Here is an 18,281-nt window from a genome sequence, read left to right as displayed (position 1 = left end):
ACAAGGACAATAAATTCTTTCACATCACAAATCTTGGCCATTTAATTTATGTAGTAGAATTACAAAAAACTTCGAACACTGGTTTTCATAAACAAATAAAACATCGAGTTTTATTGATACAAAAAGGGCGCTATCAAAGCGTACAATAATACTTCAATCGCATACTACCTGCAGAACAATTAGCTATGGAAGGAATTTTAGTATACATAAACAATAACATGTAGTTTTTTTTGTCGATTTGATAGTTTTTGAGAACATTTGGAGTGTGAGCGGCGGCATTTGTTTGAATTTACTTATTGAGCAATTTTTGGGATATTTTTTACAGATTAAGCGGCTAAACAGTGATTTGTTTTCCTGGTTCTATTTTTGACCGTAAGCATGCAGTGCTAAAAATATGTTTTCAACAGTATTAGAACAAAATTTTTAAAAATGTTTTAATTTGAAGTTCTATTATAAGCCTCATGATGAATAGGCTTATTAGAAGTTTATATAAGCTGATTTGCCGCTCTTGAAGTATATTAAAAGTTCTGGTTTTGTCATCATAATAACAAAGGGTCTAGTTCCGACAACTTCTTCTTGTGGAAAAAACTAAAAACTATTGGTGGAACTCTATTTACAGCAATAGAAAAATGTGTATATGAAACGTTGCTTTCCCATGGAACTTCTGGAAATTTTCATTTACTTCGTTCGCATTTCAACAAATAGCGCCATAAAATTTTTCATAGCAATTTTTAGTACCTTATCGAGAATCTATTTGATTTGCTATTTGAGTTTTTTTATTTATCCCTTTTTTGTCATATTAATATCAAAATTAAATAGCTGATTTCAAAAATCGCGACCTTATTGTTCCGACTTTCGATACAAAAGTAACGGAACATTGTTGCTCGGGTGGGTTTTTTTTCTTCAGACAAGTTTCGACTTTTTAAGGATTTTTTTTATCATACGAAAGGTATTGTTGTTTTGAGCTTAAAATTGATAAGATATTTAATCTGTGATTATTTGTCGAAAAAATATAGGGGTTTAAAGATTGTCGATTTGGCCAATTTGAGACAATTAACGCGCAACATATTTCGCGCTATTAACGCATAAGCGGAGTTTTATACCGTCTTAGAAATCGCTCCAAATTAGTTGAAGGAAGCTTATTTACCATAATTGATTTTTTTAAGGAGCGAAATCTATCATTTTGTAATTTATATGGTCTGTGGGTTGATGATTTTCATAAACATTTCAAATTTTACAAAAGAAATTTTCATTTTTTTTTATTACATTTAATTTTTTTTATTGTTATTACTGCTCCATAAAACTTAAAAGGCAGCCGAAACATTCGGGGCTTCGCACTGATACGAGCAGTCTTCTTGTTTTTCAAACCTACTGTTTTTTTGGATCTACTTATCAATTGCCCATTTTTTATTATCTACTAAATAACTGCTACCCTAAGTAAGTGCTAAGAAAAGTAGTAAATTAGCACTATAGTCTAAGCCTTAAAGTTCGAGTTATTCTGTATTCTGATTGGTCGAGAATTCGCCAGGTGCGTCTAGCTTACAATTTCCCCCTTTACTGAAAGCGGCATTTTTAAATAGATCCTTCATTTTTGTGTTCCTTTTTTTAAACTTAATCTCCATTTTTTATATTGCTTTTTTAGTTAAATAAATAAAAAAAAAATTGGTTCATTTTTTCATCCGCACTGCTCAAGAAGATGAAGTTGGTTGTACTGATACGTGTTTTATCTTTCAATTCAAAATAAACCAGCAAAAACTCGTTGAGAATTCATTGGTTTGTGCTATCAATAGTTTTTCGTGAGTGAAATAAGTTTTTTTGTTGAGACGCGTTGCTCTGATTGTTTAAACATTGAAAAATAAACATTGGAAAATAATTTAATTTTATAGTAGAAGTTAATGGAAAATGATTGACTACTGGAAAATTATTGTATTCATTTGCTCTTTAACTCTCCCATGTTTTGACAAGCTAACATTTTCCAAACATTACTATGGAAAAGTTTTTTGAAAGCGTAATATTTTGTAAGATATGAGTAAATCAACAATCGAAAAAATTCCGTCAAACTCAGCTCTGATTTAAATTGTTTTAGAACTGTTTAGAATTGAAAAAAAAAAGAATTTTTTTTGGAAATTGCGAAGTTATTCATACATGAAAAGCGCATCATCGGTTTTGTCTAATAAAGCTCAATTTTTTCAGTAGCAAACGTTAATGTTTCCAATGGGATTGCGGTTCTTTGCACATTGAAATTCTGTTTTAGTATAGCTGATCGTTGGTCGACCCTTTCATTGGATTATAAACGATTTGGTGTAGGTCAAACTATTTCTTCCGACTGTTCATCAAAAAAATCAGAATTTAAAACCAAAAAAGCCTGCAAAATATTATCTAGCTGCAACAGTAAGGTTTCTTCATTCAACAAAAATTGATCTCTTTCACTCTAACAATCTTTTTTCTTCTTAATCAATCATTTTTAGTTTTTAGGTCGTACAAAGCTTGTCAGACGCTATCAAGCTGTCCCTGATTTTATCTCAAATACCAGTATTTTTGCCAATAAACTTAAATCTCTTTTTGTTGCTTCCAAAAAGGAAGATAAAGTTCTATAGCGCTGACTTTTTGTTCATAGTGGTTAATGATCTAGAAACATATCTGAGGAATTTTTTCTGAATTTTTCTTTTTTTTGTAAGCGTTTTGTTTTAATATTTTTTGATTGCTGCAAAAATTTCCAAGCCAGCTGTCAAATTGAGATGGAAAAGCAAGAAAAAACAAAAGAATAAAATAGGAAAATTATGCATCTAATTTTCTGAAACTTTCCTGAAACCCTTTGCGTTTGAGACGTTTCAAGTTAACATTTTAAACATTTTGGCGCAAGGAAAGTTTTGCGTCAAACTAATCAGTCCTTAATTCTAATTTCTTATGGCAAAAAACTAAATTGGCAAAATCGTGCATTTAATTTTCTTATACTTTCATTTGCCTGCTAGCTTCAGTAACTGAAAATGTCAGACCAGTTCTTGCATTTGAAGATTTTGTTGCGTATTTTGTAAAAGCAAATTTAGCATGCACCGTAGCAAGACATATTGTTAGACATTATTGCTATATCTCAAGCTTACTTCGATATAGCAATAACGAAATTCCAAATTAAGAGTGCGGAGGGTTTGCATGTTGAAGGTTCCAACAGTTTTGGTCAACTTATTGAAATTCCATCTCCAACAAATTTGTTTAAATCTAAATGATGGGAGTATTTTCATAAAAATTACTAATTGTTCATAAAACTAATCAAAACAAAAATCTTTACAAACCAAGCGAGCAAAAATATTTTCAAAATATTAAATTTCAATCGAGATTTGATATTTTATTACACTCTGAGAAAAAAACTAGTTTTCCTAAATAGGGAAGGTCTGCACTAGTCGTATGCTTCAAAATTGTTGAAGTGGAGTTCAAAACCGTTTTGCGTCTTCAAGTAGATTAAGAGGACTGGAAACCAGTTGCATTTGCGGCGTTTCAACTTATACTTTTAAAAAATAGCTCAATGAACCCCTTACGTCAAACTAATCAGTTCTTTAATCTAAGTACTTCGGAGTTGTTTGATGTTTCTTTTTTTGTCAGATTGGTCGTCCCTTTTGGTAGGGTTCCTATCACAGATCTCTTAATTTCACGTTATAGAAATTGGCACAGGTTTAATTTGCAGTAGGTTCTCAATTTAGCTAAGTTAAGAAGGTAAAAAATGTCAATATTATGTATTAGATAAAAACTACGTATTAGAAGATCAAAACGGGAATACAATGTATTTTTTACACCCTCTTGGTTTTTAGTCACATTCATGGAGAAAATAACTGCTACGTGTCAGACAAAAAACTGATAAGAACATTCGCATTAATTAAATGATAGACGACTATTTAAATGAATATCTATAAAAGCATCCAGATGGCTTTAAATCCGAGGACATCTAGCTTGCGATTTTGAAAGAATTTAAAACTTAATGACCTGGAATTTGGTTACCACTGGCAATGTTTTGATCACATGCGCATTTCTCATCTGAGTTCACTAGCGTTCAAAGCTGCTTGGATTTCGCTTTCGTCTACAAGCAGTTCTGTGTTCCAAATGAGCACCCCGAAATACAAAGAAACGGCGCTCAGCTGCAGAACGTAAATTAAAAATAAAATTCGGTCAAAACCCGCGGCTATAAGTCGCCATCTTTTCAGAGCTATTTCCGCCGAGTCGTCTTTTGCGATAATTTCCAATTTGCTCACTATTTTTTGCAAACTGTCATCGACAACTGGTGAACAACTCGTGATGACTTTCTGTTCTACAGCATTTTTTCTCGGCACCTTTTTGGCTGGGAGTTCATGGGAGCTTTCAGTAATTTTTTCAGTGTTTCTTGTCATTTGAGGGCTCAGACTTTGGTTAACTTCAAAATCCGATTGCACTTTAGACGGCAAACTACTGTTGCCGTGAACTTGAACATATTTCACGTCATTGTTGTTTTCGGCGTGATTACCGAGTAGTTTTGGAGTGAGCAAAACTTGACCTCGTTGGTTATCGACTTTGCTTGTCGTCATTGTTCGTTTTGTATACATTTTATGTTCACTTTTTGAGTCTCGATACGGGTCGTTATATACTATGTAGTCGTTTATTGTTAAGTTTCCATTTACAGTCCTATTTTCGTGTTTATTTGACAAAATCGGACCTTTCGACGAAAAGTCAAAAGTTCGATTTTCACCTCCAAAACATGGGTTACATTTCAAGCTCACAAAAAATGAGAACTTTCCCAGTTTTTCAAGCTGATGTAAAAACTTATACACCAAGGTCGACTCTTGTGGCATCGTAGGCAAAAGCCGAAAGTGTAACATGAGGGTAGACGCTGTAAAAAAGATCGAAGTGCCCAGCATTACGCTTATCAGTGTGTAGAACTTGGCGATTAAGGGATAAGAATCGGCCGACGGCGGGAGAAATTCGGAGACGACGACTTGATTGACGTACAAAGCGAGGAACAGAGTCGTCGCAAAACTTAACTTCTCGCCACATTCGTTCGGAAGCAGAAAAATAACCGAGCCAAGCCAAGCGAGCAATAAAGATGGTACTATCAGACTATGCACGTAGAAGTAGGGTTTCCTTTTCAGAACTAAACTGTAAATAATGTCTTTGTAATAAAGAGTCTCGTTTGGGTAGAGCGGATGATTCGTTAAGGGTGGCTTTGTGACTGCTTTTGAATCTACATAAACAATTTCCCATTCAATATTTCCTACATAACCTTCCAGGCCAGTTTCAAACTGTGAAAGATCAACGTTTAGCATCTTGTTGTGGTAGGTCCAGGATCCCATTTGAATACGACATACTTGAAAGTCAAAAGGGAAATAAACGACATCCGCTTTGCATTTAGTTTTGATGATCGAAGGTATACTCCAGTAACGGAACCCGTCAAATCCAATGATGATCGGCAAGTTAGTGTCTTCTTCGTAGATTTCGAAGGTAGTGATGGAGTTTCCTAGCATCATGTCGGGAACCCAGAGGTCTCTTGGAGGCAGTCGGATCTCCCGGATCCCGTAAACTTCGGGATCCCAGGTGGTGTGGACATCCCACCAAATGAGTCGGATCCAGGCCATAACGTGCAGCACCTTTATACAACCAAACTATTTTAGTTCTAGAAACAAAATATTGCTGCAACTTGATCTACATTTTAAATATCTATAAATGTAAAGTTTATGTCGTAATTGTTTTTGACCGTTATCCTGACTTTTGAAAATTGGCAGAAAAATTAAGTTTAGCAGAAAATGCAGGATTGGATACTTTCAAGAGGGCTTACAGAAGGCTTACATAATTGAAATTTTCCAGACCAAATAAACGGTATTTTTTTGGTAAACAATTATGCTAAAGCCATTAAATGTACATGCTGACTAACAAAATAAAATGGAGAACAAACTTATATTTCAGTTCTGCTTTTTCTCATACCTCTTCTTTGACACTCATGTCCATGAGTTCCTTGATGACGATGGAACAGCTCAACTTCAAGACCGACCCTCCAGGACCCCGAGGGGGGTGCAATTTGGATTTGTTCTCGAACAAGTTTTGCTCCAAGTAGCACTCGGGACAGCGGGACACCAGCTCGAGATCGGACGGGCTATTGATGTTTTCAGCTAAAAAATGCTTTTTTTATTATTGAGAAATTTTTAATAGCGTAGATGTGCCGTTTGCTTGAAACAAGCAGTCTTTCGTTTTATTTTTGGACGATGGAAAAATTTGGAACTGGTACGCCACTCTTTAGAGAGAGTACCATAGAACCTGCTGATAACCTAATTTGTAAGTTTTTTAGCCTTCAAATAAGTTTTTCGTTCATCTAATTTTTGAGTCAGGATAGCGTGGCAAGATAATCGGGGCGACTAACTCACCCCTCAATTCTGGTTGTCAAAATTTTCCAAAGAGGAGTTTTCCTCTTTGGCCTTATTTTACGACAAAATTCTGCATGAGAAACTTTAAATAACTCTGTAGGCGCCAAAGTACTAAATTTGAATGCGAGTGTAGAAAGAAAATGGTTCTCTGGTTTTTTCTTTGCGGACTTGCTTACATTAAAAGGAATGTATGCTTGCATTGCCAAATATGGGATTCATCAATATATATTAGCAAATTATAACCAAAGTTCCACTTGGTACATTTTGAGGGGTGTTGACCTGTTAAGAGGCCGATACATTGAAAGGATAAAAAAGTTTACTCAAGCCGACGTTTTAAAATCTTTTGAAGTGCGAATGCTTCGATTCTATGTTCTTACTTTTTCGCAGCGCAAACTTTTTTCAATGGATTTTTTTTTATCTTACCCATAAATTGGCGGGGTTTGCAATCCAGCACGAAGTTTAATAGCTTCATGAACAGCTATTAATACTTTCTCAATAACGATTAGACGATTCGTTCGCTTTTCATAAAGACAATTCCTGTTTTTTAAAAGAAACTTTGAAATATTATTTAATTAGTCCATGTGATTGAAAAAAGTTTTCAAATCTAAGTTCACGAAAAACTCTGTAATTAAACTTTTTTCTACAACGCATCAATTTTTATGTCAAACGACAGGTAGATTCGTTTTATTTTATATCGGCTCAGTAAACTTCTTTTTTCTGTCTTTTTAAAGAAATTTCCAAGACGAAACTTTTTTGTATAGAAAAAAAAGAATTGTTTGAATACCTTTTCAGGTCAATGGAGGTCAACTCGGGATATTACCATGCATAAAATCTAACAACCTATTCTACCCGGGTTGACAAAAACGCTGGTCATTACAGTTCCCGCTTCTGAATCAGCAGGTCCAAAAAATTGTCTGATAACTCCATCCACGCAGTTCGAGTTCGTTTTTTAAATAGTATTTAGAGATTCACCATGTTTTTTAAAATTTAATTTCATACATACCTACATTAATAATTTGTAACATTTGTTGTCTAATTAAAAATCTTCTTCAAAAATTTCAGTTTTTTCAAAATGCTTCATGTTTTTTCAGCAAATCTTAAAACTTATTTCACTATATAAAAACAAAACTCAAAAAATTCTGGCTGCTATTTGGGCAAAAAACTTGTGCCTTGACTACATTATCGACAAAAATCCAAACTTGCAATGCAAACTTCATTTGTTTGTGCCTAGAAAATTTTTTGCGACTAAAAAAACTAATAGTTCTTTTTACCATTTTTGGGTTTTTTGAAAAAAAAACTGCTAGTCACACAAGCTTCATAGTATGAAATTGTTTGGCTTGTTTTTTCATTCTTGTTCCGACTTTCGTAACGAAAGTAACGGAATATTTGTGCTCGGAGTGAGTTTTTTTTCTTCAGACAAATTTCGACTTTTTAACTAGCCATTTTGACAAAAATTTTTCATATCATTCAAAAGGTCTTGTTGTCCTGAGCTTAAATTTGAGAAATATTCCACCTGTGATGATTTTTTTTGTAAAGTTATGAGGATTAAATTATTACCATTTTGGCCAATTTGGGACAATTAACGCGCGAGTTTGAATCCGTCTTAGAAAGCTTATTTGCTATAATTAAATTGTTACTAGGAGCGAAATCTATCTCTTTTTACTTTAAATGGCGTGTGCGGGATGAATTTTACAAAAAACCTCAAATTAAAAAATATTCATTTTCATTTATTGAATTTATTTTTTTCATGTTTTTACTGCTCCATAGACCTTCAGAGGCAGTCGGAACATTCAGGACCTCGCCCTGATTCGAGCAGTCTTGTATTTGTTTGTGAAATCTTGTGACTAGCTTTTTCCTCGTAAAAGTCATTCCAGCTACTTCTGCAAAAGTAATAAACTTATAACTTTCGAATTTCTTTTTGTAACAATTTCATTGAACTTGAGCTAGATTTTTTCGGAAAAGGTTTTTGCAAAATAGGAAAAATTTTCTTAAATTAAAGTCTCAACAGCACTATCACTTAATCTGATTAATATCTTTGTCTGAAGACTTTTCAATTTGCAATGAAGAATGATCTTTGCATTCAGTTGCATGACAAACCTTTATGGTCTATCCAGGTGAAGTTGGGTTATACGCAAATTTAACTATTCTAAAATGTAAAAAATTGTGATGTAACTTAGAATGAAACTATTGAAGACAAGTATTCTAAAACTACACCCCAATGTTACTTAGTATCTTGCAATATACTTTTATTATTTTTTTGAAATTCTTAGTTTACTTATGGTGTTAATTTTAATCTTTTTTAAAAAATTCATGTGAAAAACACTGAATATAACAACGAACGCGCGCTCCCTCCTCAAAATTAGTATATATTGGCACCAAAAGCGCCTTTAAATAATTTTAGGATCCATCAGCCAAAAATGGATATCTCGAAATAGTACAAAGGGGGACCTGTTGGGTCGGCAGGCGGTCAAATCCCTCAAGAGAGAGCGTCCGCCCCCATCGCCCCCCCCTAAATCTAATGGTGACCAACCTGTCAGGGGCGGATTTAGGGGGGGGGGGGAGGTGGACGCTTTTCTCGACCCCCTGCCGATCCAAAGGGTCCCCCTATGGTACTTTCTAAAAAATCCATTTTTGGCCGACCGACACTAAAATTTTTCTAAAGAAGCCTATATATACTAATTTTAAGGGGGAGCGCACCAAAAAAACGCAATTTTTTTTGGTCAAATTTTTTTCAAAAAAGGCTCAAAAACAATTTTTTTGACCTGCTTTTTAAATTTGGCTGCCGCGCAAAAAATTCGGCCAAAACAGCGTCTTGTAAGTGCTTTAGGAGAGCTCAGAAATTAATTTGGTCGACCTAAAAATAAAAAAAGGTCGTCAAAATTTTCGAAATCTTTTTGAAAATCCGCCCCCCCCGAGAAAATCCAAGATCTGCCCCTGCATCCTGTTCCCAATATTTTTGGAATTGCTGCTATTAGAATTTGTTACTTTTTTAGACCTTGTTTGGGAATAGGTCGCATTTTTGTTGCTATGTTCAGTTTTCATCTATTTCTTTAATCTTGCCCGATATGGTCATGTTTTTATCCCAAATGGTTACTTATGGACTATAAAATCATGAAAAATTAGCAATGTTCTCTACTAGTGCAGTGTGTCTTCTCGGTTTATCATTAAGTTATTATTGTAACAAGTTCTGCAAAAAGCAGGCTGTACTTTTTTCCACCACGTGCTGATACAATGAAAATCAGCGCTATAGATACTCGTTGAAATCAAAGTTATCGCATTTTTTCAGCGAAACTTGAATGGGATAACTTGAGAGCTCTTCAGCTCCATGCGGTGAACCACAGTTAACTTCTCGTGTAAAATACAGCTACTGGAACCCCCTTGAAAGTCAATGTTTAATTTTGCTCTTCACTTTTTTCAACGACGTAAGACTATGAACAAGACCCGATTGTTTTCATGTTACGGCTGCCTCGTAGTCGGTATCGAAATGCTATGATAAAGAAGATAATAATAAAAACCCATAAAATTTGAAAAATATCATAGATCAAATGCAAAAATTCGAATCGTACGCAATCAACATAACCAATTAGCTTGCATCAATTGAACTTGGAACAAGTACGTAATTGTTCCGATTTTCGAAAAAAAAAATGGAATATTTATGCTCGGTGTGGTTTTTTATTCAATCAATTTTCGCCGATCGAATTAATAGTTTTAAACAAATTTTGTTTATACTCTTATGAAGAAATAGACTTCCTGAGTTCAAATTCAAAAATTTTTTACATCAATTTTTTTTTCGTAAAGTTCTGGGGGTTTGAAAATTGCCACATGGCCATGATCTGGGCTAATTTATGCGCGCTTTGAAGAATTTATTCATAACGCTGGAAGCGTAACGCGAATTATTAATGCGTGGCGAACTATCCCGCTCAACCCTCAACAAAATCGTTCCGAATTGAATTGCGGCTAGATACTTGGTCGTATTTATTTCTTACGACTCAAAACTTTACACTTTGATTTTGTCCAAAATTCATCGGTTTTCAATATTTTCTTTTCCCGAAAACTATTAGATATGAATTAGGGGACATTCGGAATATTGAGGGCTCTCAGCAATGGGTGTCTCGCATTCTAATATTCAGACCAAATAATTTGCCTCAATTCATTTTGGAACGATTTATTCCGCCGTTTACGCGTTTTATAGTTGTTAAAAGAACCTAAAATATCGCACTTTTATTGTCCCAAATTGGCTAAATTAGCAATTGTCGAATCAACGTAACATTTTTAAAAAACTAAGAACGTTTTTTTTTAGTTCCGACTTGTGTAAAAAAATTAACGGAATATTTCTGCTCGGATTGGTTTTTATTCCTTCTGATAAACTTAGACTTTTTAACTAGCCTTTTTTGACGAAACATTCTAAATCATTCCAAAGGTTTCATTGTCCTGAGCTAAAGTTTAAAAATTTTTTTCACCTGTGATCGTTTTTTGTGAAGCTATGGGGGTTTAAAGATTGCGATTTTGGCCAATTTGAGACAATTAACACACGATATAATACGCGCTATTAACGCGTAAGTGGAGACTTAATCCGTCTTAGAAATCGCTTCAACTTGGTCGAAGGAAGCTTATTTGCCATAAGTGGTTTGTTACTAAGAGCGAAATTTATCACTTCCTTTTTTTAAATGGCGTGTTCGGGACAGATTTAGGGTGAGGGGGGGGGGGGGGGGGGTGGACGCCTTCTTTTCAGGGGATCGACCCCCTGCCGACCCAAAAGGTCCCCCTTTGTACCATTTTGAGATATTCATTTTTGTTGACGGACCCTAAAATTTTTCTAAAGGCACCTTTGGCGCAATTTTTTAATTAATATTTTTGAGGGGGGAGCGCGCGCCGAAAAACGCAAATTTGTGTACAAAAATTTTTCCATATAATGTTTAAAACGCCTTTTTTGGCTTGTTTTTTTTTTTTTCAAAAGTTTTGCCTGCAGCGCAGAAAATTTGGCCAAAACAGGGGCTTTGTATTGCTTTAGGTCAATTTGGTCGACATAAGAAAAACGTCCACAAATTTTTTGAAAACTCGCAAATTCCCCACCAGAAAATCCTAGATCCGCTTCTGGGCGTGTGTAGGGATGTTTTCACAAAAAATCTCAATCTCAAATTTTATATAAAAAATTTCAATTCATTTTAACTACATTCAATTTTTTCAGGATATCACTGCTCCATAGATTTTAGTTAGCAGTCGGAACATTCAGGGTTTCGCCTTGATAGAAGCAGTCTTGTTGTATTTCAGCTCCGGACAACAATGTTTTTTCGATGGTTTAACAAATTCAACAAACGAATTGTTGAATAGCCGACAATTGACTGAATTTAAAAATCACCCAAATAATTATAAATTCGCACTTTTTTTAAAGATGCAGCATCAAGACTGCTCGACTCGTATATCAGCGTAAATCACTCGTTTTTCCGACTGCATTTTGAAGCTATTGAAAGTATTTGAAAAATTGGTAAAATACTAATAAAAAAAGAAGTGTTTCTCTTCATTTACCCCTCAATACGCAAAACGCAAATAAAAATTAGAAAGGGTTGTTTTTAGCCTCTCCTATCCTGATAAAATGATTAATTGACTAGCTTCAGCTCAATTTGGGGCAAATCAACCTTCACCTTATCCGTGCTTCAGATCGCACTATATCGCATGTCAGTTATTCGATATTGGAAAAATTAGCTATTTGCAAATCCCTGCAATTTCACGAATGATATCACAAGTATTTGCATTTTTTCTTACATTTGCGCTCCAGACCACAATTTTTTTTCGATGCTACAAAAAACCAAAAAACCGTCTCACTCATAAATGTTCATGCTTTCTTCGATAGTCGAACAATTAGTTGTTACCCTCTCAATTAAATAGTTTCAGAAGTGATTCGACCAAATATATATATTTTTTGAAATTGTTTCAATTTCGAGAATAATTGGTCTGAATTATTGACCTGAGTTTTTTAAACTGAATTACCGATTTTTCAAGACCCATTTTCTCAATTAAGCCGGTATATTATTGCTTAAAATATATACAGGCTTAGTTTTCAAAATTAAAAAAAAATTGTCAATGAGTAGTTCCTAGTCTCAAATTAGCGTCTCAGACTCTCACACAAAAGGCGCCAGAATTTTTTTCCTTCCAAAAATTAATGTTTTCAATATTTTCAACGACATTTTTATGAAAATTGAGATTTAAAATCATCATATGGTTTAAAATCATCGTATCATTTTCAATTCTTATGTTTGAAAGACATTTGTTAAAAATGCTGTTTTTCAAATTGACAAATGAATTTTATTAAAACTTTCTATGTGAAAGTAAGCCTATAGATTATACAGCGCTATCCTTGAAAAAAAAATCGTTTTGCAGACATTTCACCGCCACGTGTTCATTTTTATGCCATATTCTTTTTTCCGTTTCAGTGAATTTTGTCTTCCATCCTCAGAAGTTTTAGTGCAATTGATTAAGTATTGATAACAAAAAAAGACCAGACAGTTTTTTTTGTCATAGTAATTGGAAAACTAGCAGCAATATACAGCTATATCGAAAAATCAACTGGCAGTAAACTTAGAAATAACACTGCCATATGTCGTAGATATCAAATGTGCTCGTGTCAATCAGACTCGATATAGAAAGTTCAAGGACTTGCCATCAATGAGAAATCAAATGAAAAAAGTGTTCCGATGGATTCAAATTTTGAGAGCACGCATATCGATCATATGATTCTTTCACTTCTTATTAACTTATTTAAAAACTTTTGGCAAAACAATTTCTGCGTTCAGGAAATTCGGCCGCAGGCAATTCGTCTCAATAATTCTATTAAAGGATCGTAGAACATTTGATATCGGTGGTAATGCATCATCCGTTTTAAATAATCTTTTTCTTACACCAGAGACGTCTTAAGACACATAAACTGTCTAATGACAATATTCCAGATTGGGGGTTCTTAAAAAAGGATTAATTATAAATTAAAATTGTTGAATCTGGACTTTTACTGGATTCAAATTTTAATGACGACTAAGATATATTTAATGAGCAACTCAGAGGATGCAGGAAAACTGAGTTACTTCCGACCAGTCTCCTGTTTCAGCTTCCTGTTGAGGTTTTCAAAAAAAAACATTGAATCGCGACTCAATGACTTTTTCAAAAACATCAGTGACTTTTTGTGCACTCCTTTTTTACCGGATTTTCGGCACCTTAGGCTAAATTAAAAATAAATTAGCCAACATTAAGAGGCCAAACTGTGCACTGAATATGTGCGCAATTTGGTTTCTACAAGTTCCTGGATTCCAGGGAAAATTCTTGAAACATGTTCCAATATGTATGTGAATTCCACTTGCGAAATTTCTCGTGGATTCCGTGTACAAATACTTGTAACGTAAAATTTGTCAGCACACTTGTTTTGTTGTGGTTTGCACAAGAAAATGTAGTTCCGGAATCTGCAAATGCAAGCGGATTCCGCAATTGTAAGTAAATTTTTAATATTTATGCGGATTCCGCTTTTATTTTTGTGGATTCCCTTTACAATTTGCGGATTCCACTTACAGTTGCGAATTTCACGACAACTTAAGTTCACTAAACACATATTTGTTCAAAATGTTGTCACAGAATGAGATTGATTTGTAGGAAAGTCTTGCTGGTTGCCCACACAAATAGATTTAGTTAGAATAAAAAACAATTTCCAGCCGTAACTGTATATGTTACTGGAGTCTACAAACAAAATGCGGGTTCCACTTTTGTACCGAATACAAATTGTGGATTCAAAGTAAAGTTGCGGAATCCGCAACGGCTCAATTTTTCTAATCATATATTTTGTTAATTGTCTGTCGATTCAACGAAACTGTTCCGGGTTCCGCAAATACTGCACTTTAGCTATTACAGCAGTGCACTATTTTAGCTATTTTATTTGTTTGTGGAATCCAAAGCAGCAAAAAAGATCAAAGACAGGTAGCAAGGTTGCGGATTTCGCGACAATTATGATTTTGGCCTGTTGCGCAATCCACTTACAATTCACAAAATTTTCAGTTTGGCCTCGTATTGCAAAAGCATGTTTATGCACTTTTTGGAAAATTTTGATAAAAAATCTTTTTCGTCTCGCACTCTACGCTCAAAAATAGTATTTATTGGCGCAAAAGGCCCTTTTAAAAATTAGTCTTTCAGCTAATTTCTGCAAAAAAGTACCAAAATTTGTCTTTTGAAAACAATTGTGTGACTCAATTATCATAATGGAATAGCTAATAAAAATTTTCTAATAATTTTATTCCGACTTCCGAAGAAAATGATGGAACATTTGTGCGCGGGATGGTTTCTTTCTTCAGAAAAATTTAAATTTTTTAATAGAAAATTTCGACAATGTTTCATAAGATCATTCGAAAAATTTTGCATTGTTATGGGGCTACAGATTGATAAACGTTTGTAGCAAATAACATCGAACTTTTATCTAGAGTATTTTCCATAACAATTCGCAATAAAACCCCAAGGATTATTTTCATAATTGCATTGGATAAATTTCATTAGTGATGAGACGCATTTTGCATTTGCGTCATCATTTAATCAAGTCCCGTCAGAATAGGTTATTTGATTAAATTAAATTATGCTAAAGTTAATTCATTCGAGCGAAAAATGTTGTAAACTTTGCGGTCTGGAGTTTGGAATTTAGTTTTGGAATTTAGTTAGCGCTAGGAGGCTTAGGGGAACGATTGGACTTTTAATCTTATGAGTCCCAGAAGAAGAGTCTTTCAAAGACAGCCTTCTTAAAGACCTCAAAATGATCAAATAGCGGGAACCAATTCCCATAAGGCTCAAATCAGCCCACCCTCTCCCAATTTTAGCGAAAAAGCGGAAATGACTTCTTTTTTTCCGATTGCATTTCAGAATGTGTTCAATTTAATTTTCAATCTAAAAGGCTATTGATTTGGAAAAAAGTTAAGATTACAAAACTGCGTGATATTGACCAAGCTTGAATTATTATGATTTCATCAGACATATAAGTTATTCACGGGTATTTAATTCAATGAATCTTTGTGGCTTGACTCCAATTAAAAATCTAATAAAAACAATAACAACCGGATGCGGTACTAAATTCAAATGTTTCCCGATTTTTTCACTTCAAAATGAATCACGGCTGAAAAGATTTTTAAATCTACCTTGACTTTGGGACCTTTTGTTGTTTTTTGGGACTATTTTGTACTATTTTGAGATATCCATTTTTGGCTGACTGACCCTAAAATTTTTCTAAGGACCTTTCGGCGCCAATATAAACTAATTTTGAGGGAGGAGCGCGCGCCAAAAAACCGCGTTTTTTTGATCGAAACTTTCCAAAAAGTGCATAAAAACGCTTTTTTTTGGCCTGCTTTTTCAAAAATTAGTTTTTCAAAAAATTGGTTTTTATAGAGGTGTGGTAGAGCTCAGAAAATCAATTTGGTCGACCTAAAAAAAAGATCGACCAAATTTTCAAAGTTTTTTCTGAAAATCCGCCCCTGGGCTGGGCTGTTCGACTCATGATTCGACCGACACGGTCTAACGGAGTCCGATTTTCGTCGCAAATTAACGGAGTCCGATTTTCGTCGTGCCCATTTGAGTCGCAATGGTCGCAATATAAGTCCCCGATCTGACACGGGACCAAAAAATGCTTGAACAAGTCGGTCAAAACGTAGCCAAATTGGGTCGAGTCTGTCAAAACACAGCCTTTTTTGAATGTGGCGGTCGAAACATATCCATTTTGGTCTGGTTGATTGAAAAGTAAGTCCAACAACTCAACCCGGGCTATAGGAATCTACGATGCTCCAGTTTGTGGTATTTTCTATTATATTTTGCGGCTGCCGAGGCTGATGTTTTTGACACATTATTTGACAGAAACGGTCAAATGTTGTCCGAGTTTCGTTGTAGTTCAGGACGCTTCGGGTAATTCCCGGTAAAAAGGAAAAATTTCCGATAAAGTCGAACAAAGTCGAACAATAACCGGTATAGTCGAACAAAGTCGAGCAATGTCGAACAAAGTCGAGCAATTTCCGGTAAAGTCGAACAAATTCGAACAAAGTCGAGCAATGTCGAACAAAGTCGAGCAATTTCCGGTAAAGTCGAACAAATTCGAAAATGGACATCGTTCGACTCAAAAAGTCGAAATCGGACATCGTTCGACTCATAAAGTCGAAATCGGACATCGTTCGACTGAAAAAGTCGAAAACGGACATTGCTCGACCTTTTTGGTCGAATCATGAGTCGAGCACCTCAGCCCGCGCCCTGGTAATGCTTATACATTGGTTTACCATTAACAGTTATTTTGATTTAAAACTTTCAAAAAAACTGGCAGAATTGGCTAAGACATTAGAACTTCAGGATCGTAAGCAATTTTTCTCCTTTTTTGAGACTGTGCTTAGAAAAGTCTTTTTGAGCTACTTGAGTTATTGTTTCTGAGCTATATATGAGAAGCAAATCGAATTTAGGGGCTTCCCAAAAAACCGTTTCAATTCCATAATATAAAATGCTACCGTTTGCGATGATGTTCCAACAAAAAACTTCACACTTATGAGTTGCAATTGACAAGTCAATTAACACTTCCAATTTTTGATAATTTTTGCTTCACAAATTTTGATCCCACCAGATATAGTTTCATCAATCACTTGTAAAAGTGTCAATTTTTCAACTTAAGCAGTTGCAGAGAAAACAACAAGAATCGCAATTGTTCTTTCATTTGGTCGCTTGAAAGCAAAAAGTAACCCTGAGTTGAAATTATTTAGTATGTCATGGTTTATACAATGGTGTTCGCAGCTACTGCGGGCACGTATTTTTCTTAGTTTTGTTGCCATCTATATCAGTCTTTTAAAGGTTAAAATGTTAAAACGCTTGCTGATCGTCCTAAAATGGGATAATGATCATTATTCGAACTTGATTCTAGTATGAGGAACTAAATTCTGAAATCGAGTAAATTCAAGCAAGGCTCGCTTTCTCCAGTCGCAGTTTTTCCAGCCCATTTAATACCTACATTGGGCTTTGCGCTCGTCAGCTCCTTCCATAATCCAGCAATAAATTATAGTCATAAAACAGGGAAATACATTGGCTAATGAGCTCACATCAGGTGCTTCACACAGCCCAGCAACTCCATAAATACCCACTATTGACAAGGCAGTTTGCCAGATGAATTATGTGCACAAATTAAATGATACTGCCCTCTAGTGCTTTGATAGAGGGGTGATACTGGCCTCTAGTGCTTTGATAGAAGGGTGATACCAGCCATAGTGCGTAATAGAATGATGCAAAACGTCATCAACTTATCTTTATGGTTGGATGTCTGGGCACAAAAATGTGACTTGAATTTACTCTACTTAAAAAAAACATATACAACTTTGAAAATTGAAAAAACTTTGAGCCCCTATTTAATCATTATGCGAAAAAAAATTAGGAAACTGGAATACTACAGAGTAAAAAAGGTTTTCACATCAAATTTGTTTTCAACGACTATGTTTGAGTGTTTTGGTTTCAACACATATAGATGAACTTTTTGAATCACTAGAAAGCATGAGCGGCTCTAATAACGACTGGAAACTCAAAGGTTTGATTTTTTGTTAATTCAATTATAAACCTGCGCTCAATTATCTTTGATTTTTTGACGCAGCTGAGTCAGCACATTGCTTTGATCAAGATGACTAAACGCTTTGAACTTTCTTCACTTCTTCGAGATGAGTAGAAAAGCTCAGATAAGGTCAGAGTCGCCTGAAAACAGGCTAGTTTAATCTTAAGGCGCTCTCTCAAGCGATGTTTTTAGAAAAAGAATTCTTCATTTGTATTTTTGTTTGTCTAATGACTTCACTTAGAAACAATTTATTTTTGTCATATATTCGGAAAAAATCTGAATGCCAATTTTGGAATAAGAAACTGAAGTGTTTTTGATTGACA

At 34.7% G+C, this 18,281-nt stretch overlaps 1 protein-coding gene across 1 annotated transcript in view; it reads right to left on the bottom strand.

Annotated features, from left to right (window-relative positions):
- Window positions 1-3,756: 3,756 nt before the first annotated feature.
- The window catches only part of LOC134856101 (acetylcholine receptor non-alpha chain-like), a 41,514-nt gene continuing 26,989 nt past the window's right edge, over window positions 3,757-18,281 (bottom strand). The window contains exons 2-3 of the mRNA XM_063872469.1: window positions 5,941-6,125; window positions 3,757-5,606 (exon numbers count right to left, since the gene is read on the bottom strand). Of these exons, the coding sequence (XP_063728539.1) occupies window positions 4,023-5,606; window positions 5,941-6,125 (1,769 nt within the window). The 3' untranslated portion in view covers window positions 3,757-4,022. The remainder of the gene's footprint in view (window positions 5,607-5,940; window positions 6,126-18,281) is intronic.

The sequence above is a fragment of the Symsagittifera roscoffensis genome, chromosome 1, assembly GCF_963678635.1.
Source record: "Symsagittifera roscoffensis chromosome 1, txSymRosc1.1, whole genome shotgun sequence".
NCBI classification, from domain to species: domain Eukaryota; kingdom Metazoa; phylum Xenacoelomorpha; order Acoela; family Convolutidae; genus Symsagittifera; species Symsagittifera roscoffensis.
This window is presented reverse-complemented; position numbering and strand designations above follow the sequence as displayed.